Source organism: Schistocerca nitens, chromosome 3 (genome assembly GCF_023898315.1).
Source record: "Schistocerca nitens isolate TAMUIC-IGC-003100 chromosome 3, iqSchNite1.1, whole genome shotgun sequence".
Classification (NCBI taxonomy): domain Eukaryota; kingdom Metazoa; phylum Arthropoda; class Insecta; order Orthoptera; family Acrididae; genus Schistocerca; species Schistocerca nitens.
In genome coordinates, this window is record NC_064616.1 from 828,874,290 (window position 1) to 828,901,325 (window position 27,036).

The window sequence follows — 27,036 nt, forward strand, 5'->3', positions numbered from 1 at the left end:
TTTCCCTTTTATGGGTAAAATTACTAATAGGATAAGCAACATTTTAAAAACAAAGGGTTTCCCTATGTTTTTCTATGTTCCACAGACGTTAGGTAGATGTTGCTTCGATTCAGAACACAAACAACCCATCATAAAGAAAAATGAGTTTTATAAGATCATCTGCAAAGAGTGTCAGTCCTGCTTTATTGGACAGTCTGGGAGGCCAGTCCGTACTAGGCTCAGAGAAAACCATAAAACTGGAGAACAAAAATGCCAGTTTTATCCTTTGCCAAGTATTCCTTCAACCAAAACCACAAATTTTTGATAGATGTTGAAGTCCTACAAATAGGGCGAAAGGTTTCAAAGCTCGCCAAATTATAAATATTAGAAATGAAAAAAAGATGTGTGTACCCCCACATTTGCTATTAAATGAGCAGACTCAGTTCAGTTGTTCGACACTTGCAGACAATGTTACAACCTCTGCATAAGAGAAGAAACCTGGATGCCTTCATTCGTAAATAGATAATGACAAATTCCTGTGTTTATAGCTCTACTCCAGTGTATATTCTTCATAGTTATTGTAAATGCTGTCCTAATGACTGTTGTAGGAAACAAATGTAACTATATCAAAACTGTCTACAGAGCTAACCATTATTGTTTATGTCAAGAATTGATGGATTAAATAGTTGGCATATTTATCTTTGCTTGGTTGCCATGTTTAAGCTCAGTTGTGTACTCAAAAATGGGCTTGGACCTACAACCTAGGTCATACAATAATAATAAAGTTTGTGGAACAAGGCTAAATAAATGTTTTGTTTAATTAATACAACATACAATGTTTCACCAAGAACCTACAGTTAAATCAATAAAAATATTTATATGTCTTTGTATTCAGGATAACTAATTGCTGATAACAAGTATGCACTATGGACAACAAATGCTATTCGAGCTACTATTTTGTCAAACTTTATTTTTAATTTTGTATTTTTGTAATACATGATATCTATACTGTAGGAATATTTACAGTTATTTACTTTTTCCAGTTCTCCTGTCAGTGTTCTTCCTTTCCCTGCAAAAATATTTTGAGTCCAATTAATTGTGTTATGAGACTAATTCACAAAACTTTTCAATGAATTTTAGTAATATTATCAAGCTGACCTAAATTACTCATACAAGAACTGTATTTCCACTACTTACATTCCCATAGACACGATCAGCGTCATTGAATAATCTTATCTGCTGCTGATCCTATCTGATAAATGCTCTGTATATGTCGAGAACATTAGAGGTCCTGTTATGCTTTCTTGGGGCACACTCGGTTTCCACTTTCATTTCTGTTGAACATTCACCATCCAATGTAGCAGAGTACTACTGGTCAACTATTCATTGAGCTAATCACATATCAGTGTATATAACATCTTGGATTGTAATCAGTGATGTAGTATGGTGTTGAATGCCGCTTGGAAATGTAAGAATGTAGAATCTAACTTTTCTTATGCATGTATTGTTTTCAAGATGTTGCACATGAATAAATTAATCAGTTTTTCATGCAAGTGATGTTTCTTGAATACATGCTGATACTTTGAGAGAAATTGTTGTATTCTAGGAACATCATAATGTTTGTGCTTAAATATGGTGTAGGATCCTATAACAGATGGATATCAGCAATATTGGTCTGTAATTCTGTGCATCCAATATTTCATTTTTTGAAGATATTTTTGTTCTGTCAATGCAACTACAAAAATGCATTTTTTTTTTCCACCACCAGATGTGTTTTTCTTTATTGAAGTAAAGTATCATCAGTGGTGGTGATTTTCACTTAACATCGTAAAATGCCGTCTGCTAACACATTGTTGTTGTTTTTCTTCTTTAGCCACTGGTAGTTGTGGTCTAATTTTTAGTTCCACAGCACTATGCATTCCTTATGTTTTTCACGCCACACTTTTTTGCTCACCACTGTTTACTGTTTGTTTTTATACTTCTAAGTATACTTAGAAGTATAAAAACAAAAACAGTGTGTGAAAAAAGTATACTTAGAAGTATAAAAACACACAGTAAACAGTGATGTGCAAAAAAGTGTAGTGTGAGAAACATAAGAAATGCATAGTGCTGCAGAACAATTAAAAATTAGACCACAACTACTGGTGCCTAAAGAAGAAATATGCCAGTGATGTATTAGCAGATGGAATTTCCTGATGTAAGTGAGAAATCAAGTGAAAATCACCACCACTGATGATGTTTTACATCAATAAAGGGAAACACTTCTGGTGGGGGGGGGAGCATCAATATTTTATTATTTTTGTAAATGGGAGTGACCTCCTCTCTTTTCCAGTCAGATGCTTTGTTCTGCAAGAGGTTTTCAATAAGTGTGAGCTAGGAAAGGAGCAAGTCCCACATTGTATTCATTGCAATAATTAACTGGAATTCTGTCAGTGCGTGGTGCCTTGTTCACTTTGAGAAGTCCTTAATTATTTTTCAACACAAGGATACTAATATCAGTATATCTCACTTCTGCATCTGTAAGATGGTCAAACATTAGTAAGATAATATCATCACATAAATATATTTTTATATGCAATATTTAAGATTTCTGCTTTCGATATGCTGTCTTCAGTTCCAACACCAGACAGATTGATGAGAGATTGAATGAAAGTTTTTACTCTTTTATGACTTTATGTGTGACCAGAATTTCTTAGGATTTTCTGGTAGTTCTTTTCCCAGTAACTGACTGTGAAAATTGTTATACAGTTCATGCAAGGCAATTCATAGGGATGCACCAGTTGCCGTTAAGTCTCTTTTGTAGTGAGATTGTAGTGGTCTCTGTTTTTGCAACATTCTTCATTCCATTAAACCAATTATAGGTTTTGCCATATTTTATTACTTTATTTTCTATTTACTTATCTATACTGCAGCTTATAACATATTCTGGCTTAACCAATATTGTTCTGCATTTTTCAGATCTGAAATAAGTGTTCTCATTTTTTTATTTATGTAAGTTGGTAGTGACACACTATCGGTTCAGCCAAATGCAAATACACTCCTAGCTTTCTTAAAGGATTTCTGAAGACCTTTTCACCTTTGGAACCATTGCTGCTGCAGTAGCATCATGGTCATTAATCCCTCCCTCATTGGTCACACTATTGAAAAGATTGCATGTATTTGTACTCAGGAGGTCTTAACTATTTCTATCGTGTGTGGGTTGCTGGACTTGTTGGTTGAAGCAGTTGTCTGATAATTATCACTCATACAAATATCTGGAAGTAACAATATTATAGGGAACTGAAGAGGTTGATTACAAAACTCCTTCTGCTCAATTGTGTGGCATCTTTATAGAATTAAAATATCTGGGGATATTTAGCATTTACAAAGAAGAGTGGATAAAGTGGTTGTAGAGAAGTTTGAGTTATTGGGGCAGAGAGGAGGGGTAGGGGTTTTCAGAGAAATACTGACGTAATTTAACCACTGGGCATTCAAACTTGTCTAATGTCCTAAGAAAAATATTCCAAGAACTGATCTACAATAAGGTATTAAACTGTCATTCTATTTATGCTTCTTATAGGAATTAAAGAGTAAAGGAACGTAAATGGTATAATGAAAAGTAAATATTGACTATGTAACTGACTTGCATGGTTTTTATGAAAAGCTTCCCCTGATAATTTCTGTCTGAAGTATTTCACCCTACATTTCAGCTAAAGTTTGTAAAGTAACATTATAATTATGGCATTTTCTTTAGAACTATTTGATATTTATCTGTTAACCATTTTTTAATCAATTAAATTGTTACAGGTTTGGACCTGGGGTAAAGGTGATTATTATCGCTTAGGTCATGCTGTGGAACAGCATGTCAGGAAACCTACATTAGTGGAGGGCTTAAGAGGAAAAAAAATTGTGCATGTTGCTGTTGGGGCGTTGCATTGCTTGGCAGTGACTGATACCGGAGCTGTATGTTTTAACTATACTCAGATAATAGTGTTACTAAGCTTTTAAACACACATTTTCAACAAAAAGTGAGACCCAGTAACATCACTGTATAAGGTATTTTGACTGGTTTTAGGTATATGCATGGGGAGACAATGATCATGGTCAGCAAGGTAATGGAACAACTGTAGTAAACAGGAAACCTGCATTAGTTCATGGTCTGGAAGACATTCGTATTAATCGAGTTGCTTGCGGTTCTTCACATTCTGTGGCTTGGACAACATTCGATACACAAGTTCCAGATCTCCATGAACCTGTTCTGTTTCTTTCATCAAGTGATCCGCTTGGAGCCTCCATGCTTGGTAAGTGTGTATCAGTTATGGATTTTCAAATGATGAAATACTAACAACTTCGGTGGAGGGGAGAGATGAAAACCCTTGTCCCCTCTTCTGCATCTGTACAAAAAGCATGCATGCTGCCTCCCCCTCCCCCCCCCCCCCCCTGCTTCCACTTCCCACTTCATGTTTTATTGTAGTCACCAAGACCTGGGTAATTTAAGCAACTTGTATAAAAAATAAATGTTAATTCAATTCACACACATGGATGGCAGGTATCCAAATGAACAATAAGTTTAGATGAAATGAATTTATTGTTATGTCTCCCAAGAAGGTAATGTTCTCTGCCCTAAGAGCTATTGCTTACTGTATTATCTCATAAGTGATACTGTTGTCACACTCTGGGAATTTCCATTCTAAATCATCATATAAAGTTCTAGTCTAGGGACATACTATGGGAATAGATGAAGTTATCATATTACAAATCTGAGATGAGTGATTCATCTGGGGAATTAATAATCGCTCACCATGCAGAGTCAGCGTATTTCATATTTTAGTGAGAGTTTTGTAGCATAGAATTCATTCCCTAAAGTGACCGGAGTGTTTGTAGATAGCAGTAAACTCCTGCTGGCAACTCAGCAAAATTTAATATGTTTCTGTGTTAGTACATAAAGTCACTTAAAAGTCACTGTGATTGCTTTTAAGACTCGAATAACTATTAAAGTTCTCCCTCCTCTTTAGAACAGTTGTGTGTTGTATGCAATAAAGAAAAATATAGATTAACACTTTCATGAATAAGTTATAAGATGGTTACAGTCTGAATGTGATCCAGCTCCTTATCAGTAACGAAATTCTCCATTCGTTATTTGACATTTCCCTGTATGTGAGTCTTGACTTCCAAAACCGGCAGTTCGTTATAACATAGCCTTCTAAATGCATATTACTGTTCAGTTAATGTTCAGTTAGTTGTTATCAGGAGTTCCACAAAAACCTTAGTGATTTTAGAAATACTGTCTTATTTCTAGGGAACTACTGACAATTTTTAACTAATGTGCTTTATTATTATTATTATTATTATTGTTATTATAGGTCTCTTTGAAAGTACCACTGAAGATAAAACTCAGTCAACACAGTCTCCTAATGGTCAGTCAAAAACACCACAGACATCATTGTCCAACATAATATTATCACTTGGCTCTCGCTCAGCTAAACAACAAGCTCTACAGCATGTTCTTAATGCTCTCCACATTCTTCAAGCTAGAGATGCTGTTGTTGCTGCCCTGTCAAGCCACACAAACATTTTAGGATATGGCTCACCTGGTAAGAGTAACGCATTTTATCATCCGACGTGTAAAATTTTTGTCTTTTTTAAATAATAGTTATTCTGCTGAATTTTTACCAAGGCTAACTCTTAGTTATTAATAACATATCAAATATAGTTTTTGGTTTATCATATTGTGTAAGGTACAATTGAAAGTGATTGTTTATTTGATATTATGTATCAGTAATACCTGTATGTTTTGAAGTAGCCAAGTGTTCATCAGAGGAATAGTGGCAGAGATAAATGTGTGTTGCAGATAATTACATGTAACTATCTGCTAGCCTACTTCTTTCAGTGGTATCTGTGATGCAAAAGATTTTTAGTTCAGCTTGACTCTGTTAAAGGATGTATCAAGTGGAGTGGGCAAGGGGAGTAAGATGATGGGTAACAGGAAGAAGTGTTGGGGGAAGGTTAAGTAATGGCTAGGAGGGAGAAGCAGCAAATGCATTGGAAGGGTCTGTGGTACTAGTGAGCTTATTGTAGTGCAGGCGATGGAAGTTACATGTGGCGTGTAATGACAAAGTGAAGTGGATTGGGAGAGGAGGATATGGGTGACGTGGAGTGTGATTGGGGGGGGGGGGGGGCTGGCTCAGGGGAGGGGCTAGGTGTAGGTCAAGGGTTTGAAGATTTCAGAGGCAAGAGGACTGTGGAATCAAAGTATATGTTCTAAGGATAATTTCCATCTGCATAGTTCAGAGGACATTGTATTGGTGAGGGCTCAATAACGTGAAGCAACCATTGAAGTTGACTTTGAATCTAGTCTTCCATATCAGCATATCAGGGGCATGTGGTGCTATATAATGCTGGGTATGCTGAAAAAATGCTTTGGGGCAATGTACAGAATGAGTTGGAAATGAGATTCTATTGCCCACGCATAGCATCATATTTATTGATACATGCACTTGACAAATTTCAATTAATGAACTAGATTTTACAATTATCTACATAACTGCACTAATATTAATTTTTATTTGTATGTAAATTCCATTCTTCTTTCTTGTCTGGTGAACTCAGTGATTACATAGTCATAGAAGGTATGCCTACTTCTTAGATTGTGAAGAACGTCCGCTTCTTTGGATAGAAGTACCAAGCCAGAAAAATGCTGTTGACTCTGTGTACACCTTGGTACAATTTAATTCTTCTTGCTTGAGAAAAAGATCTTTCTACAAATGCAGTTGTGATTGGGACAGTAACAACAAGTAAACCTAGTTTATACATTTCAGACAGAGCTGTATCTTTATTGTCTGCTCTTCAGTGATATCACAAGGTCATATGGGTGATCATTACTAAAGTTTTCATATGCGTATAACGCAGATAGTTCAGTTTTTAGTCGAACGAAATCAAACACATCCTTATGAGTTTGTCTCAATTTTTCAAATGCAGATGTAGTGAAATATGTTCTCTACATTTGATACGTCTTTGGCTCCAACAAAGATATAAATTCAAGTTGATGCAATAATTCAAACCATTCCTCAGTTTGCACAACTATATTGTCAACAATATCATAGGAGAGGGACCTTCTTAAAATGGAGGGATGTACATTACAACACCACTGTTTAGCAGGAGGTTCATCTTCAGCATCAGCATGTTGTGCCTGAGTGTCACTCCACACCAAATCAGCCTGGTTTCTAAGGTTCAGTATTTCCCTTTTCGTACCTTGAATCTTTTGTGAACAATGTAGAATATCTAGGTGTTTAGACTGAAGAATATTGAAGAGTACATCTGTGAAACAAAAAATTCTGCTGAATGTCAGTAGAAAGAGTTGTTTCAGGGCAAGCCAGAAATTTAAAAAATACTCGAGCTGCAATTATCATTTCGTTGTCCTAATTTGAGCTTTCATCCAGTACGTGTTCAAAGAATTCAACAAATGAAGTTCGCTGATCTTTCACGGTGTGTACCAAACAAGATGAAAAATTCCATCTTGTCTTGACATTCTTTTCACTGTAAATTCATTTAGTGCATACATTCTTTTTGAGGATTTGTGGGAAAATGACCCAAACCTGTTTGCGTCTGAAAAAATATTCTGCATTCTTTTTTGCAAGAAACTGACTGAGACAGAACTAGATTTAAGCTGTAGCTAAAACAATGAACAAATATGGCCTTTGGATATACAGAGTCTGCAGAAAAATGTATACATTCTTTGTCAGGCTCTATCGAGGTATCGATATTGCCATTCGATTTGAGTTAAGAGTGTGTTGTAGTATGGTCTTTGGCTCAACAGATGTTAGTACTTTCATCACATTATTGAGAAAACAAGATGGCTGGAACATGCTTGACACTTGATCAATGAAAATGTGTTGTGAAGTGGTTTTTCAAGTTTGATAATGCTGTTGACGTGCAACATCAGTAGAGGTGGGAATTTGAAACAGAACTACCAACCCGCATAGCAATTAAACGCATCATTGACAAGTTTGAACTGCATGGAACGATTTGTGATGTTGACAAAGGAAGAGCAAGAAGACAGTGTATAGCTACAAGTCCTGATTTGTCGGCTGTCGAGTTGGAAACGTTTCTTAATTCTCCACAGAAGTCTGCTACGCAATGGGCACGTGAAGTAGGGTTTAGCATTACAAGTGTATTAAGAATTCTGAAAGCTGCCAAGTGGAAAGTTTACATTCAATGATTATGATTACTGCACGCGATTCATGATGACAATGCTGATCGCTGAATGCAAGTTTGTGAATGGTGTCAGCAAATGGTAACTGATGATGAGCAATTTGTGATGAAGGTAGTGTGGAGTGACAAGGCACAATTTGAATTTAATGGAACCATGAGTCAGCACAACAGTGTGTACTGGGCACCGGAAAATCCACATGTTTACATGTTACTGAGATTTCTTGTGTTTCTGTATGGCATTGTGCAAATTGTTCAGGTTATTATATCCATTGTTAGACCATACAGTTTTTTCAAACAATAAACATGGCCAGCAAAAAAGTTTGTTAAGCATCTAACTCCCTGCAATCCAGTCTGTCCTGCATTTGGAAATGTCAAACGTATTCTTGTCTTTTCTCTTTTCGAGCTGCCTTCAGATTAGGCAGTTCTGGGCAAGGTCTACCAGATTGCACAATTTCCTGTTTTGCCTTAGACGAAATGCTCTTCACAACAATTGCTCTATTATACACTCCACCTCCACTGTACTGTAATTAGAGAGAATAAAGAAAAGCATAATTAATAAATGAATTTTTTTATAATTCCTGAGACATTTTTACAGGCTTCTATATCAGTGACATATGTATGAGATTGAAGCAAAAAATTAAACTTTTGCTGATACTAAGATTCGAACCCTGGCCTCGAATTTACGAAGCAGACACACTATCCATTACACCACCCTGCACTCAAAAAAACTTGTGTATGGAAGGGGATTAAAAATTAAAAAAGCTCTGTGTAAATATTAATTTGTCGTATCGGTCTCGTACATTTCAGATTGTACTTGTTCATCATATCATAATCAACAAACCAACACAATAAAATGTAAAATAAATAAATGAATACCGTACTTACATTATACTGATATTGTGTTCTGAACTACAAATGTCTTCATGCAACAATTCTAATTCAAACTTCTCTTTCACTCCATAGAAATAAATATTGTTTTCAGAACTTGGAGTGTCTACAAAAAATAACTTGACTTTCACTTGAAAAAAATTTGTCATGATGCGTTAGCTAGCTAACTAGTCAGCAGAAGGCTCATAGCTTGCCTGTGGCACATGCGCGTACCACATGTGAGCTAATTGACAGGGCAGCAGAAGCCTCACAGCTTCCCCGAGTCACTCAAAATCATGCCTGTGTGCATGCACACACACATGCCCTCCACCATGTGTATCACACAGCAGCAGCTCTTAGCTCAGTGGTAAGGGTTGCAGATTTTCCATTGCTGAAACACAAGTTGCAGAAGAAACATTTATGTTTCCAGAACATAGAGGACTGATAACAGAAAAATTTGAGCTATTTTCACTACTGAAAAGCCATTTGAGTAAGCGGCGCTTACCTAGCATTCCTGGAATGCACGCCTCTGTACCATATACATCTCTCCCTGTCTGTGACAGAGCAAAATCCCCAATGCCACAGTCCTGTCCTGTTGGCCTGCTGCCTCTCCCTTTCAGCTGGCAGCCATACTTTCTTCTAAATTTCCCTCGCAATTCCAGCTTTCTTTCTCCCCTCAACTATTCTAACCAATACAACCCCTCATCCTAGCCATACTGCACTTCCAGTGCAAATGTAGTCAGTCTGGTCACTGTAGCTTGCAGTTAGAGAGAGAGAGAGAGAGAGAGAGAGAGAGAGAGAGAGAGAGAGAGAGAGTGTTTTCTGTGGACTTGTTTGAACGCTTAACAATGTTTTCAGTCCTGTTTATGTACTTATCAATCATTCAGTGGCTCAACTATGCAGTGATTTGTTACCTTTACTTGTTCCACTATTTGTATTCAACAAAGATATTTCCATTACCATATTTAGTCCATAATGTGTCAAAAAAAATCTTTCATTGTCCATCAATATATAGTCACACTCCTGGAAAATTTGTTTATCTGGCTCTGAACTTCACTGATTATGAGTTAGATGCTAGGGCTGACAATATAATAATTTAAAAAAATGGGTTTGGTGTGGCTAGTAGTTGAGGTACAAATAATAAATTATGCTCCAGTGACACTGATGTGTACATTCCATCAAAAGTGAGACAGAAGACAAAGTAGAGCAACATTTCGTGGTGATCACTAGTAATGGCTAATAAATCCCAATAACTATCACTTAGTATAATATACATAAGTGCAGCTTTACCGTTTCCCTCAGTTGAAATCTCAGTTACCTCAATTTAAATAGATGAATTAAATTCTTTTACTCAGATCTTCTCTGTACTATCACCTCCCATCAGGAAGTATATTTTTTCCTTGCTTTACGTTGTCATTAGATAATACAATAGCCTCCCTATACCCATTTCTATCTTCTGTTTTTTCTTCAGATCGCACAATGCTCAATGTAGTTAGCACCATATAGAAAGCTTTTGTGTGATCTGTAATGGCTGTCCATATGTTTTTTTATTTCTTTGTATAAAAAACTCACATATCTTAATGTTAAGTATTATGAAATCTGTACAGGTTATCTACTTCATAGGTACTACTGTAATTCTACACATTTCCTTCAGTAGGTGACCATTTCAAAACCCAGCATTATTGCTATACATTTTTTATGATTGGTTGGTAAATCTCTTCAATTAAAACTTCATGTGTTTTTGAAGACTTACCATTGTCCCACTAGTTAATTTACATTACCAATTTTTTTCTTGAATTGTTGTTCAGACACCTTATAAATAATGCAAGTGCTTGTTGCATCTGCTTACATGTATTAATTAGCTTTTATGTGTATAGGCAACGTTGGTGATGTGCAGACCCCAGAGACACCAGCAGAAGGAATTGTGAGCCAGGTTTCACCAAATATTCATTTTGATGATGGTGTGGAGATAGCTCAAGGTGGAGGAGAAGCACCAGCATCTGTCACTGAAGCAGTTGGCTTTGTAAGTATTGTTTCTGTATAATCCTCTCACTCTGTTCCAAAACCACTTTCTTACTTCATGAGCAAAAAGTACGGTATTCTTATTCTGCAGGCTCATTTCTCAATACTGTGTAGCTTTCCAATCTACATTATCAATGATTTTTCCCAGGCAACACTGGATAAAAATTAAGATACAGTGGAACCCCACTTTTACACTTTTCAAGGGACTTCAAAAAAATGGTGTAAAATGCAGCAAAATGTAAAATGTGGAAAATAATGTTTTAAGCTGTAAAAGTTACATATAGAATACCCCCTTGCATTTTCACACTTTATGTATGTGCACATAATAGCATAATAGGCATCAAAGTACTCTTGCAAGGGCTTGTTTATTATCTAATAAAAACTGCTGATATAATGGGTAATTGGGAAACAGAGATGTTTGACTTAATTTCATATGTCATTATTCATGTTTTTGGGTTGCCTGCAGCTGCCATTCATTATTTAAATAATGAGACAGTGCACCAGTTACATATTTTTTCATGCTTAGAACAGTGTGTTTTGAGAATTTTTTCTTCATATCAAGTGCAAATATTTACGTAAGTATTTTGTGTGGTGTTTGCGTATGTATAGTTCTGCATCTCTTGAACTGTAGTCATCTTTTTGAGGTTATCTGGTACTGTGCTTCCTCAGTTATGTAGAAAATCACACACATCCAAACTATCACTCACATTGTTTTTTGTGTAACATCACAAAAAATACGTATGTAAGTATTGCACTTAACAATGATAATAAATCTTTGAATCACATTTTGCTCAGCATGAGAATATACATAATTTACACTGTGTTTAAACCATAAACATTTGAGCAATGCAAACTGAATGAAGGTGTCAACTAGCGCTACAAGCAGCCGAAAGACGAAACACACTAACTATGGTTCGACAGAGGTGTGACGACAATTACAGCAATCACAAAACCGTGCACGTGCTTTAGAGACAATTTGGAAATCGTTGTGATTGGTCATGATATCTTTATTCATATGAACCTAGATATGGCATGAATTGTTCCAACTTTTACATGTTTACCAGTTTAAATCTGCTAAGTAGCACACCCTGGTGTCAAGAAACTTAACCACATAATGATTGTAAACACTACTTGAAGACTAACTTCGTGCCAGCATCATTTTACGTCAGTTTCCCCCCCATGAACATTTTTTCATAAAGTTAAAATCACGGAAAAATTATAAATATGTTGATGCAAAATCAGGTGTGAATTAATATTGTGGACATAGGAAATTTTATGGGAGCTTTAAATAATATCATAAAAGGCAGGCAAACGTTAATTCCGGGAAAGTAAAAGCGAGGTTATATTGTGATTCTTCTCCTAGGGCATATGTGACACATCTCTGATGCATTTGGTTACACACACAGTTACTTGTGATATAACAGGTGAGGAATCTGACCGTGACTCCTTATTTTGTTTCAGTGCACTCTTTTATGGTATATCCTGTCATTCATGTCTCTCGTGACTCGAGAAGTTTTTCTATCTCATGTATCTGTTTGTTTTAATTTCTTTTTCTTTTTTTTCATACCTCCAAATATTTGACTACTACATACTAAAAGCACAAAAATCAGTATTTACAAATGTGTCTCCTACTATCCATGTTTTACTGTTGTTGAATTTTCCCACATATAATAGTTGAATTTGGTAGGACTGAAAATTGTTTATTCAGTAGTCATTTAACAAGTTCTCTACCTCTGAACATGATTTATTGCCTCTGAGGAATCATCAGATGGCCTAGCCACTATTTTATAAGTAAAACTGATATAAGTTATTCATAAAAATGAGAGGAATGACACTTTGAGATGTGCCGTTGTGTTCAGTAGAATTTACAAAGTGAGCTTTCTGGGGCATGTGTGGTGTTCTTACAGCTTCGGGTATGTCATACAGCAATGAAACATACATAATGCACAATTAAGAGACACTACTGAATGACATGTTGTTTCACAGTATTTGTAGCATTTATTTTCCTGTGTGATACATCTTACAAAAGGTTCACAAACTCCTCAGTAACACAGAGAAATTGCCTTGCATCTGCACATAACATTCTCATCACTATTTCATGCTTAATATTTCCCATTAAAATAGAAATTTGTAGCATTACCGAATGATCTACAATTCTGTACTGCCATTTAGTGACAAAATTTTGTTTTATTGACAAGTGAATTTTTATGTTCATGCTGTTAATTTAGGCAACATTAGTAGCAAATTTTGAACTATTTAGACCTGTGCTTTAATTTACTAACTGACATGGCATAATAAAGCAGTGTCCAGTTGTAAACGAAACTATTTACATATAGTGTGTTAACAGAGAGCTTCAATGTGTACAGTCATAGAAGGGGTACTTGACCAGAATGGACCAGGACCTGGGCATCTGAAGGGAGTTTGAAATAATACATGAGGCTAGCAAGTAAAAATTCCATATATTGTAAGAGTTCAGGGTACATAGGAATCGCCCAGGCCAGACTTTGCGGCCATCTCCCAGTCTAGGTGATTGTAGTGGTTAAAGGAATAGGAAGAAAGAGGAAACAGATCATGTTTGAGTTTGCTGGTGGCTGGTTGAGAAGACACAGTGTCATAGACAGACAGCCTACACCATCCATCCTGCTATAGAACTGGGACACAAGAGAGGGTCGGCTGTGCGGAATAGCCGTGCGGTGTGAGGAATCTTGTCACAGTCCGTGTGGCTCCCCCCATCAGAGGTTTGAGTCCTCCCTCGGGCATGGGTGTGCGTGTCATCCTTAGCATAAGTTAGTTTAAGTTAGATTAAGTAGTGTCCAAGCTTAGGTACTAATGACCTCAGCAGTTCGGTCCCATAAGACCTTACCGCAAATTTCCAAGAGCGGGTCCCGACTGGGCTCTGCATTCCAAGAAACAGACAACAATCAACCTATCATACTTTTCCCACACCTCCTATTGCCTCGCCATGGTGGTGAGTGTATCTGGTTTTGTCAACAGGTTACTGAAAACAGAAACATCTGCTGACACCACTGTTGACTGGACACAGGTTCTGAGGGAACTGATGCTGGACGTGTAGTTAAAAAACATGATGAAAAATTTAGAATAAAACTTTGTGTTGAAATCCTAAAATATTTGCAGACTGGCTAGCTGTCCTATATTCCTGTATAATCTTTCCCCCTTCCACAAGGCCCTCAGAGTGGGGGGGGGGGGGGGGGAGATTACCATCAAAGTGGCTTTAGAAACTATTGTGGGATATGTTTTTTTCCTTCAGTGTTGTCGTGAGGGGGCTTATTGCATTGTGTTACAAGTGTTTAGTTGATCAAAGTTGCCATATTGTCTTACAGAATTACAGTATCATTGGTATCTGGCCTTGACAGTGGCCATGTAGTGCTGGTGGAGATGAATCTGGAGTGAGGTGCCAAAGGATCGCCATGGAGCTCTGGGACAGTGGGGGCTTCAGACGGATGGTAGAGCCACTCAAAATGACATGCCAGCTTGTGCAGCAGTCATTGTCACTGATCTAGGCATTAGAGAATGCCGCAGGGGCCTTTGTTGTACAGAGGGCTACAATTCCTGTCAAAAGAGAGGGTCGCTATGGAGCTGAATCTGTGGTTAATACTTTAATTTCTATGATTGAACACAAGTGTCAACACAGCATTATTCATCTTACAAAGTGCAACCTTCTAAATGTAGTTGTATAAATGAACCAATGAAAAGACAGTGTGTTGTCCAAGTATATGGCAGTCGAAGAGAGTACCTGCTGGCTCTAATCCATAGTTAAAGATTTATAAAGTTACAAGTATTTAGTTGATCAAAGTTGTCATAATGGCTTAAAGAATTTTTTGAGGAATTACAGTATTGTTGGTATCTGGCCTTGACAGTGGCCATGGAGTGCTGGTGGAGATGAATCTGGATTTTGTACAATTTGACACAGCCTGCATACAAAACTCTAAAGGACAATATTAAAACTTGAAAAAAAAGTAATACTCAAAATTAAGGAAAAAAAGTAATGCTTTAAATTAACATACAGTGTAATACAAAATGAAGAATATGGGCCGTTTGTGACAGCAGAGTTGCGGAATTAATACTGCAGGAACTCAAGAGAGGAGGAAAGCACAATGTTTCGAATATGTGGATTTCCAGCATACTGGAACAGGTTTCAAATATGTTTTGGTGGAAAAGGTGTGATAGGAATCCGGTCCATCCTGGAGGCATGATCATGAACTGTCTTTTGCCAGCAGAAGAAAGAGACACAGTACAGTACCAATGTTATGGCGATAGAGTAAATATATAGGGTCGGAAAAAAACTGAACTGGATAGTATCAGACATCATTTGCCCACCGATATTAAATCACAGTGCAGATTGCCAGTTGATTCATTGGTTGGTTGATTCGGGATGAGGGGACCAAACAGCAAGGTCATCAGTCCTGTCGGATTAGGGAAGGATGTGGAAGGAAGTTGGCCATGCCCTTTCAAAGGAACCATCCTGGCATTTGCCTGAAACAATTTAGGGAAATCACGGAAAACCTTAATCAGGATGGCCTGTCATGAGTTTGAACCATTGCTCCCCTGAATGCAAGTCCAGTGTGCTAACCACTGTGCCTCCTCACTCAATCAGATTGCTGCTAAGGACGATTGTAGTCTCACTCTCTCAATAGCATGAATAAACCATACCACTGAATGTAGCTTAGCTCCTTAACCAGTCTGGACTCACAGTATGAGGAAGAAAAAGTCAGAAAGCCAAATCCCAAATTCATAATTAAGGAATGAATAAACTCAAGATTGTTGGATGGATTTCGGATGGTGACACTTACCATGGGATTATAATAATACTGAAACTAAAGCACTACAAACAACATACACCTGTGGAGCAGTTAAAGTTCCACTAGAGGAAGTGGACATTATTGTATATAGTTAACTAATCTGTGGAATAAAAGAAATTTAATTGTATTGGCTGCATTTCAATGAGTTGACCACACTGTGTAGTCCAGTGGCTTAGCTGTGCACTGCCTGCAGGCAAATCACAAATTCGAGTTTACTAATCATTATAGGGTAGGCCATATTGATAGTGATTACAAATGGAGGGAGACTAAATGTTTTTCAGCGCAGTCAGTTTGTCACAAGTAATGCTTGCTCATAAGGCCCCATATAAGTTCTACAATATTTGTGTACATATGCACATTTGGTGATGGGAAAGGTACCTTGAATAGCTTTAAACAAATGTTGAAAATAAAGGCTACTGTTTAGGTAATAAAAGAAAAATAGCATGACATTGACACAGGACCATGCAACAAAGTAAATCAGAATTTACACATGTAATGGATGTCTTTAAACCCACATGTAATGTATGTCTTTAAACCACAAAAACCGGAGGACAAAGAAAGAATGGCGCATCAGTAACAAAATAAATGAAATGAGCATTATCTATTAACCAATGCAAATATAAATTTGCCATCTCGGCCATCTCTTAGCTTATAAGTGAACTTCAGTTACAATCTTCACAAGTGGATACCTACATATTTTGTATATTACCAATGTTTGATAATTGTCCATAGAGCTTTTGGTGTTTAAAGCTATCTTTATTTCACTAGCTTGTAGAATGCAGATTAACAGGTATTAGAAACAGAATAATACCGTCTGACAAAACAAGCATCACTTATTCACTAATAACCTATCACAAACTATTCAATTTTCCTGTCTTACAACTGAAATAAAGTTTAAATTCCACAACATTTACATTTTGGGTGTGGGAGAGTACCACCTAGCTATTAAAACGTATTCATGACTTGCTTCTTGTGGACACTTCCTCAGTATTACAGTAAACAAGAGTCAAGTTAATACAGAAGTATTTAACCATACAAGTACAAAACCTATACTCTAGATTTGCACAAATAAAATTCCCAACATTCACATCTGTTCTCTTTATTGCTGTATGAGTCATTGTTAATATGGAGCCTCTACAATGGCGGCTGTGACACTTATATAAATAATGACAAACATTCTCCGTAACTGCATTGCAGTGAAGTGCGAGGTGAGAGGCAAGAGACAGGTGTCCATACAGCTGGCATGACTGTGCCACTGTCATTTAAAAACTTGTCAGCTGTAACATGTGTTTTTAGTGTGGGGCTCATGATGCTGTGGCTGCTGTGCACATATAACGAGTTGGGGGGGGGGGGGGGTCGGAGATGTTAGCTGTGGCGTGGCATTACTTATCTTATCATGTTATGACAGCTGTCTGCAGCGCGATACAGATACGATCTCTGTGCAATCTAATGTTTTTGTAGCTTAGCATTCACAGGTGATGGGACTGCGAAATGACTCGGAGATTGGTTTTCAATACAAGTGTGCTTATTTCTGTACCATAAACTGAATACTGAGATGTGGGAAAAACAGAAAATAACCATTACAGAGAAGGCAAAGTCGAAAAACTTTAATCCTTACATCCCGAAATCTGGTAGGTCACACAGTGTGCTAGTATTCCGGGCAACTAAAAGTACTAGCCGAAATTTTACAGCTGTATGCCTTTGAGGCCTGTAGTTCTACTTCAACTAGTAATCTGATGGACATTACTAGGACTGCAGAATCTAGTAGTATGTAGCTTATCTCTCAGTGCATAGATGCAGATGTCATGTCTGTCCTGATCTTGAAATAAAAACTTTCTCCCGCCAAGGTTCATGTGATCAGGGCCATTTTCTGGCACACTGATGATTTTGACTTCAGATCCAGTTTTTTGAGCAAGAGGGAGTTGCACAAGTCCTTAATTTACAAAGTTACATTGCATAACAAAGCAGGGGGCAGATGCAAAGGAGTTTATTTACATGTAATGCGTTCACAGACAGCTACAGTGCATCTTGTTCTGTCACACAATGTACCAGCAGTATGGGGAAATAAAAACCCAACTCAGAATTTAACAACCAGTGCAAGACATAAATGCTGTTTCTAGACCATTTCTGCCTATATCAAATGAAATGTGTTTCATTCGTAATGAACCTTATTTATGATTTCACCTGAGTGGAGTGTATAGTTCATTTGTTACAGACAGGTCACCCTCAATTAAAGTGACATCATATATGAAATATCAACAGATGTGCTGTAGTAATAGATCTTGCTGCCCAGGTTAGTGGCACTGACTGTGAGTGGGTTACCTGTGCAGTATTTTAAACTTCTTCAAGTAATAATAATATTTATAAGTGTACTGAGGATGACCTGCTTGTATATTGCTCCTATATCATAATGTGCAGTGTGCTAGCTTGCACAGGGAGGTGAGCCAGGCCTTGATTGAATCTGTACAGCAGATTAACCACCATGGGATGGTAAACTGGGCAGCCTGAGTGTGGTTTTAGGTGCTTTCATGCTAGTTTAGGCAAATACTGTGTGCATTCACAAATATGATACACAAACAGTTCAAATACAATGACACACAGAACAAAGTGTACATGATTCACAGAGATGGCACACAACACCCCTCTCTTAGGTTACCGTGACAATTGTTGACTTAGGAAGGAAATCCAGCCAATCCTGACAATGTGGACCCCATATTAGGCAGAATACAAGCCAGGGAAAAGATGACAATGTCGAACCTTGATTCAAAGGTATCATTACCTGTCTTTTTACTTGAGAATAGTTGACAAAATGTTGTTAATGTTTGTGTGTAGTTCCTTCTCAGTGGCTTGTTTCCTTAGAAAATATGATTATTATTACTGTTGCAATGTTGTATGTTCACCATGTTTTGTATTTTTCTGTGCAGTTTGAAAATTATCACTGGTGTGACACCATAGATTTACCACTTTTTGTAGTTTTCTGTTCAGGCTAAAAATTATCACTGCCCCAATTTTTACTATTATAAAGACTAAAATTGACCATGTTGATAATTTCCTTGATACCTAAATCAGTAGTGATTAGTTTTCATATACATCTCTTTGCTTAGATTATTGTGTGAAACCTCAGATTAGAAATATAATACCCAAATTTTAAACAGATATTAAGAGTTATGTTTCTCTTTTACATGTTTAGTGTAACACTCATCAGAATAGTTAGAGCCTCTGTGAATGTTTACTTGTGTGGAACCACCTTGAACATATAGCAACATTTTGAAAGACCCAGCCCCTATTATTTTTTTTTTTTTTTATTATGAGTAATATTATGATAAAACACTTTTGCTTGCATTATAATCCTTTCATCTCTTTGGTAATACACATGGTAACTCCATAAATTGTGTGCTCTTATTGGGTTGAAGCACTTTGACTAATCAGGGAAGTAACAAGGCTCGCTCGTATGGTTTTCTTTTTTCTACAGGTATTTTAAAACCCGCTTTTTCATATTCAATCGTATTGGCTCATAACAAAACATTTATTACATGAGTATAATAAGGAAAAGGACAGAGAGTTTACTACATGTGAAAGCCAAGAGTTATGAAAGATAGTTATGAAAGATGGAAACAATAAACCAACTTTTTTTACAGAATTAATAAAAAGTTAGCAAAAATAAAATTTTACACACAGACTGTAAAATTTCAGTTGATAATTTTAGTTCTATGGATATTCCCATAAATTAACTGTCAAGCCCAAATTTTATCCTTCCCAGATTCTAACAAACAAAAATATTACACTGGATGATGCCAACTTTTGCTTGTAAGACATATCATTATTCAAGTACTTTTTCTTGGTATGTGACCATGTAATCATTCTGTAATATGAACCTATGTTATGGTCACTGTTGCAAATGGCTGTCACACTGATCATTATCACTACATGTTGATATGGTTAAATATCCAGAAATTGGTTATTGAAGCTGACAGTTACTGTGGAAGCTTAAACTCTCATATCACGACTATTGTTATACAAATTGTGGAATGGTGGTACTCCTTAGCAAATTCATATCATAATTGTTGCTATACAGATACAAACTGTGGAATGATGGTGCTTCTTAGCAAATTTCATAGACTATTTTTTTTTCAGCCTAGGCGATTGGCACTTCCTGCTCATCCTGCCATTACAACAGACCACCCCCCACCCCCTCCCATCCGGTGTTATGAATTGACTTTGTAGGAACCTGGAAGTAAATATCCAAGCCAAACTGTAACAAACATTCTGGTCATGCAGTGATTAAAGTGGTACATTTCTCTTTGCACTTCTGTGAACTCCTCCTCTGAAACATAATAATCCAAACACACATTTTGAACTAAATGTAGTTTTCCTTCTGTCTTGATTTATGTAATTTCTCTTATATTTACAACTTAATTTGTTATTTGAATGTAAAATGACTTGCTACACATATTAGAATTTATCGTGCAAATAATCTGTAGAACATGAAACTAACTAACTTTAGTAAATGTTCCATGACTTATACAAAATTATAGTTTCATCCTTTATATTACTATTACTGACAGGTTAACAAAAAACTATCAGTAGTTGTGTTTCATGCATTGTCTGTGTAAACAGGCATGTTGTTTAGTTGTGTCGTCATTGCACATGAAGTAGAGGTGCATGAAAAAGGAGTACAGTTTGTGGAAGGGTGATAGTATGTTCGTTAATAATGTTAACGTTATTGGATCAACATTGGGGGGAAAGAAAACTAAAAGGCAGTATTTCCCCACTGTTTCTATCTATTAAAATTTATAGTTGATAAAACAAGTTAAAGCTATAAAATGCTCCCTACAAGGGCAAGGATGAAAATTTTGTAGTCACACAATGAAGAACATGTTTTTATAAGAGGTTGAGTACACTTACTTTTATGTAGTACTCTTTTAGATGAATGAATTTAGTCTACTTCTTCTTTTCTTTTTCCCAGCGAGTAGGGTTTGCACTTGAAATGTCATTCAGTAACGTCTAGAAAGTAATCATCTTCAGCTGCCATAACTTCTCAAAACATTTTCCAGCTACAGATTTCATTAAGTGTGGGGGTAGATGGAAGTGAGAAACACTGGCCTCAAACAGTGCAGCAGATGAAATAAAATGTGATACAGGGCCACTAGCTTCCACTCACTATTTTTATTGCAATTTTGTTCCTAGCATGAAGTTCTGAGGCCATATTTTAGCCATAGTAACAAATTAACGAATCATCACACAAAAACTAAGTGACTCTCTTTTAAATGCAGCAAAATTTGTTGAGAGATTTGTTTTCTAATTTGATTTTGATCAAAATTGAGCAAATGCTCCACGCAGTATTTGCAAACCTTTACTATAGATTAGTCATTCATGTAAAACATACCAAACTCTTTCTTCTAATAGGCATATGATGTCAGCTATTTCATTTAATTGTCAGCTATTTCATTTAATTGTTGAGCTCCTAATTTTATACTTTCTCAAAATTTTCATCCCTGGTTGCAGTTTTGAGATATCCTTTGTAGAAATTATGTCCAAGAGAACTATATCCACATTCGAACACACTAGCCCCTTTCTTAAGTATTGGAAATAAAGATGCAGCTTTTTTTTATAAACGGTTGTTAACTTTGGATGAATTTCTATTTACACTGTCCATATCAAATAGTTTATAAATGAGACTCATCGTTATAGTTGGTCCATTTGAATTAAACACAACTACTTAAAAAATCTTTGTAAACAAAAGTATCCTGCAGATCAGGATGGCATGCACCATCTTGCAATATGTAATAACATAACAAAATATAATTACGCTGATGTTGATGCTATGTCTTTGCTAGGCTGACAAATATTCTTCTCACCATTGTATTTGCCATAGTTGATAACTTCTTTACTTATTTATTTATTTGTTTATTTTACTTTATTTTGCAGAGTTCTCACACAACACCAGAAAGTGAGCAAAGTCCTGTTGCTGCCTTTCCATCACTTTCAGCATCTGTCAGTGTTTCATCAAGAGCCTCAAAGATGTCTGCAAGTGCCATGAGTGTAATTGCTGTCACTATGACATCAAATGCCCAGGTAAATATAAATATTTATTTTCAGTGTGTTGCCATTTTGTGTCTAAGTGAAGCAAACATTCCTATTTCAATCCAAATATTTTGTATAACTGTTGTAATGACACAACAGACTGAAAATACCAGTGCGAGCAGAATGACATGATCTGGCTCAAACACTGAAAGTGTGACCACAGTAGTACTAACTTTAAGCATGCGTACATAGTAGATCAATGTATGAAACTACATGTGTTATGAAGAAAATCCTATAATAATTGGCTAAGTCTTGAATAAAAAATAACATTACATATGTCAGTTATTTTCAAAAAACAAGTCTCCAGTGTGTTTCTCCAGATACATTAACAGTTCAGTATACTGTGTGTGTGTGTGTGTGTGTGTTTGTGTTTGTGTTTGTGTTTGTGTGTGTGTTTGTGTTTGTGTTTGTGTCTGTGTCTGTGTCTGTGTTTGTGTTACAACACTCTTGTGGTCTGGCATTGTCATGCTGAATAGGAGGGTGCTCCATGTGTGGCTGAACTCTTTGAATTTGAAACTCAATTACAACATGCTGTTCCTTGTCACAACAGAATAGTTACATTACACATCACCATGTTACCTGCTGCAATTCAGAGCCCTCTTGCAGCAGAGGGTTTGTGGTTTGTGTCAGTGAATTGAGAAAGTCAACAGAATGATATGTGTGACATTTAATACTTCAACCAATATTCGGACCAGAATAAAAAAAATTTGGAGGCATTATTTTTGAGCACACACTCATAGATTAATTTTTGTCAGTGAAAGTTTTGATTGTTTATTTCAGCTCTTGACAAACTTATTCAACAGCCTGATTCCTTAACAAACACACAAGTAAATGTTTAAATCTTCCAGTGATACCAGTGTCTCCAACTATATTTGAGAGATTAAATAGTAGGAAAAATTTTAGTGTCCTCCAAATTAGGTAACTTTATTGTTCTAGTAAGCAGATAAACCCATTCAACCATATGATCCCAAAAGATAATTACCACTGAAAGGAAGACATACAATGGAAAATATAGCAAGTCTGGCAGAAAATACCTCAAATAAGAATATTGCATAATTATAATTAAGTCTGATGTTGGTGGGATTTTTAAATGAAAGAGAAATAACAAATTTCACAAATAAATATTTTCCATAATGCAGAGGGATTAAAATTCGTTAGCTGCTAATGATGATAAAAAAAGTTAGGAAAGTTACAGTTTAACATCATTTCAGTGTCGAGGTCTTTTGAGATAGTAACCACTGGAAAAGGAAAGATCTTTTGTGTATTTATCAGAAAGAAAGTCAATACATGTCACTACACAGAGGTGGAATCTAATTAATTTCAAGAAAAACTCGGAAGCCTGGGACTTATAAAAAACTCACGTGCAAGTGTTTGGATGGGATTGATGTACAGGAAATGAATGCTTCAGTAAAGAGGAAAAGTTATCATACAAGGCATCAATAATGGAAAATATCCTCAACATGATGATTATAATGAGAAAATACAAAATTACAGATCAGGATGGATATAGCCAATAGAGAAATGTGATTAGTGGAGAGATGAAGAAAGCATCTGAAAAATGGTTTGAAATAAATGTAAAGAGATAAATGAAAACATAGTAAAAGATAATACAGAATGAGCAAAGCAAAAAGTTTGGAACATATTCTAAAGAAGAATTAGGAGACAAGACAGAAAAGTCAGAATAGCAGTGGATGAAGTAATACCAGGTGGTTACAATTAAAGTTCAGCTGCTTACAGAGGTCCAGATTGTGTTGTAATTGTCATATGGCAGAGAAACTTGGTAGATATTCTAATGGATTAATGAGGAACCAGTTCACACTGGAAAATAATTAGTTCCAATTGTGGCCACTAGGTGCAAATCAGGTGTTACAAATTCAAGAAAGGTGTATAGAAATGTTTCCGTATGTAACGGATTATCAATGGAATGTGAGCAGAAGAGGTCAAACAAGTGAGAAAAGCATAGGTGTTGATTTTATTATTAACCACCACTTACACAATTTGTTCAATATGAGCACTGCAGATGTTGATGAGATACTGTGCAGTACCAAGTTTTGGGTCTGGTGTCCAAAATGGGAACTAATTTTTTCCACCGCAAATTGATTCTGCATTAACACATTAGTATATCCACAAAGTTTCACTGCCATAAGTTTACTACAGCCCAGACTGGTTCTCTGGGAACAGCTGCACTTATTACTCAATATTACACCTTAAATGCTTATAATACTTTTTTGTGAGGTCTTGACATCAGCTGAGAAACTGTTTAAGACCTCACAAAAAAAGAATTATAGTCATTTAATCTTTGATATTGTTTAGTTTAATTATTTATTGTGCTTAACATTCTCCATTGGGCAAAGTGTAATTTCAACATTAAGAAACAAGTTTGATGCACAACATTCTATTCAGCTGATTGTATGTTTGTGTGTAATGTTTGGTTAGCTAAGAACCAGTATTGCTTTTAGATGCTAGTCAGTTGTTTCCTGAAGATGGCTTAATAAGTCACAAACTAGCGTGAAACAAATAAAAACCAGTAGAACAAAAACAGTGTACTTCTTATTTGGCCTTAAATATGGAATTGTTCTACTAAGGAGTAATTGAAGAATTCATAAATCAGCATTTTTGTGAACCAAGACTGCCCCAACCCTGTAGAGAGAAGTGATGGTGACAAGGACAAGCTGTTTACCTGGTGTAAATGTACCGAGGCACGGCAATGACTTGAGCAGTGACTTGATGTGGGCAGATGTGCTGTCACTGTCCACCAATTAAATGAAATAAATTTTGAATAATAGCTGACTTTACCCAGAAATGATTGGATTTCCTTCAGGTTCCATGGTGGAGATAGGTTAGCAATCACTGCCACGTGCTTTTCCATCTGTTTGATGCTACCATTTGAAGGAAGGTGACCCCAGTATTTGGTTACTGTCTGAAAAAACTTCGACTTTTGCAAATTCTACTTCAGACCCTCCTGTTGCAATTTAGTGAACAGGATACGAAGGTTATCCAGGAGCTCCTGCCGTGAGTGCCATGTTACAGTGATATCATGAAGATAGTTTCCACAGGTCTAGACATCCCACATGAGCTGTTATAAAAATCTCTGAATAATGACGGGGCTGGTTGCGATGCTGAAAGACAGGCACATACATCGGTATAACCTGAAGGGTGTGTTAATGACCATAATTTGATTAGATGCAGGATTACTAGACAACAATTCAAGCAAATCATATTCTACATCTACATCCATACTCCGCAAGCCACCTGATGGTGTGTGGTGGAGGGTACTTTGTGTACCTCTATCGGTTCTCCCTTCTATTCCAGTCTTGTATTGTTCGTGGAAAGAAAGATTGTCAGTATGCCTCTGTGTGGGCTCTAATCTCTCTGATTTTATCCTCATGGTCTCTTCGTGAGAGATACATAGGAGGGAGCAATATACTGCTTGACTCCTCGGTGAAGGTATGTTCTCGAAACTTCAACAAAAGCCCATACCGAGCTACTGAACGTTTCTCCTGCAGAGTCTTCCACTGGAGTTTATCTAATCTATCATCTCCGTAAGGCTCTCGCGATTACTAAACGATCCTGTAACGAAGCGCGCTGTTCTCCGTTGGATCTTCCCTATCTCCTCTATCAACCCTATCTGGTACGGATCCCACACTGCTGAGCAGTATTCAAGCAGTGGGCGAACAAGTGTACTGTAACCTCCTGCTTTTGTTTTTGGATTGCATTTCCCTAGGATTCTTCCAATGAATCTCAGTCTGCCATCTGCTTTACCGATGATCAACTTTATATGATTATTCCATCTTAAATCACTCCTAATGCCTACTCCCAGATAATTTATGGAATTAACTGCTTCCAGTTGCTGACCTGCTATATTGTAGCTAAATGATAAAGGATCTTTCTTTCTGTGTATTCACAGCACATTACACTTGTCTACATTGAGATTCAATTGCCATTCCCTGCACCATGCGTCAATTCGTTGCAGATCCTCCTGCATTTCAGTACAATTTCCCATAGTTACAACCTCTCGATATACTACAGCATCATCTGTAAAAAGTGTCAGTGAACTTTCGATGTTATCCACAAGGTCGTTTATGTATATTGTGTCCTACGACACTCCCCTATGGCACACCTGAAGTCACTCTTACTTCAGAAGACTTCTTTCCATTGAGAATGACATGCTGCATTCTGTTACCTAGGAACTCTTCAATCCAATCACACAATTGGTCTGATAGTCCATATGCTCTTACTTTGTTCATTAAACGACTGTAAGGAACTGTATCAAACGCCTTGTGGAAGTCAAGAAACACGGCATCTACGTGGGAACCCATGTCTATGGCCCTCTGAGGCTCATGGATGAATAGCGTGAGCCGGGTTTCACACGATCGTCTTTTACGAAACCCATGCTGATTCCTACAGAGTAGATTTCTGGTCTCCAGAAAAGTCATTATACTCGAACACAATCTGTGTTCCAAAATTCTACAACTGATCGACGTTATAGATATAGGTCTATAGTTCTGCATATCTGTTTGATGTCCCTTCTTGAAAACGGGGATGACCAGTGTCCTTTTCCAATCCTTTCGAACGCTACGCTCTTCTAGAGACCTATGGTACATCGCTGCAAGAAGGGGGCAAGTTCCTTCGCGTACTCTGTGTAAAATCGAACTGGTATCACATCAGGTCCAGCAGCCTTTCCTCTTCTGAGCGATTTTAATTGTTTTTCTATCCCTCTGTCATCTATTTCGATATCTACCATTTTGTCATCTGTGTGACAATCTAGAGAAGGAAAGACATTTAGTATTTCGGTCTTTAGTCTGTCGTCCTATGTGTCAGTACCACTTTACTCACAGAGTGTCTGGACATTTTGTTTTGATCCACCTACCGCTTTGACATAAGACCAAAATTTCTTAAGATTTTCTGCTAAGTCAGTACTTGTGACTTTACTTTCGAATTCATTGAACGCCTCTCACATAGCCCTCCTCACACTACATTTCGCTTCGTGTAATTTTTTTTGTCTGCAAGGCTTTGGCTATGTTTATGTTTGCTGTGAAGTTCTCTTTGCTTACGCAGCAGTTTTCTAGCTCGG

General features: G+C 36.8%; 1 protein-coding gene across 1 annotated transcript in view; it reads left to right on the forward strand.

The window, feature by feature from the left end:
- LOC126248847 (E3 ubiquitin-protein ligase HERC2) overlaps positions 1-27,036 on the forward strand; it is an 851,297-nt gene that overhangs the window by 547,529 nt on the left and 276,732 nt on the right. The window contains exons 56-60 of the mRNA XM_049950269.1: positions 3,766-3,921; positions 4,034-4,259; positions 5,322-5,552; positions 10,914-11,059; positions 21,807-21,953. Of these exons, the coding sequence (XP_049806226.1) occupies positions 3,766-3,921; positions 4,034-4,259; positions 5,322-5,552; positions 10,914-11,059; positions 21,807-21,953 (906 nt within the window). The remainder of the gene's footprint in view (positions 1-3,765; positions 3,922-4,033; positions 4,260-5,321; positions 5,553-10,913; positions 11,060-21,806; positions 21,954-27,036) is intronic.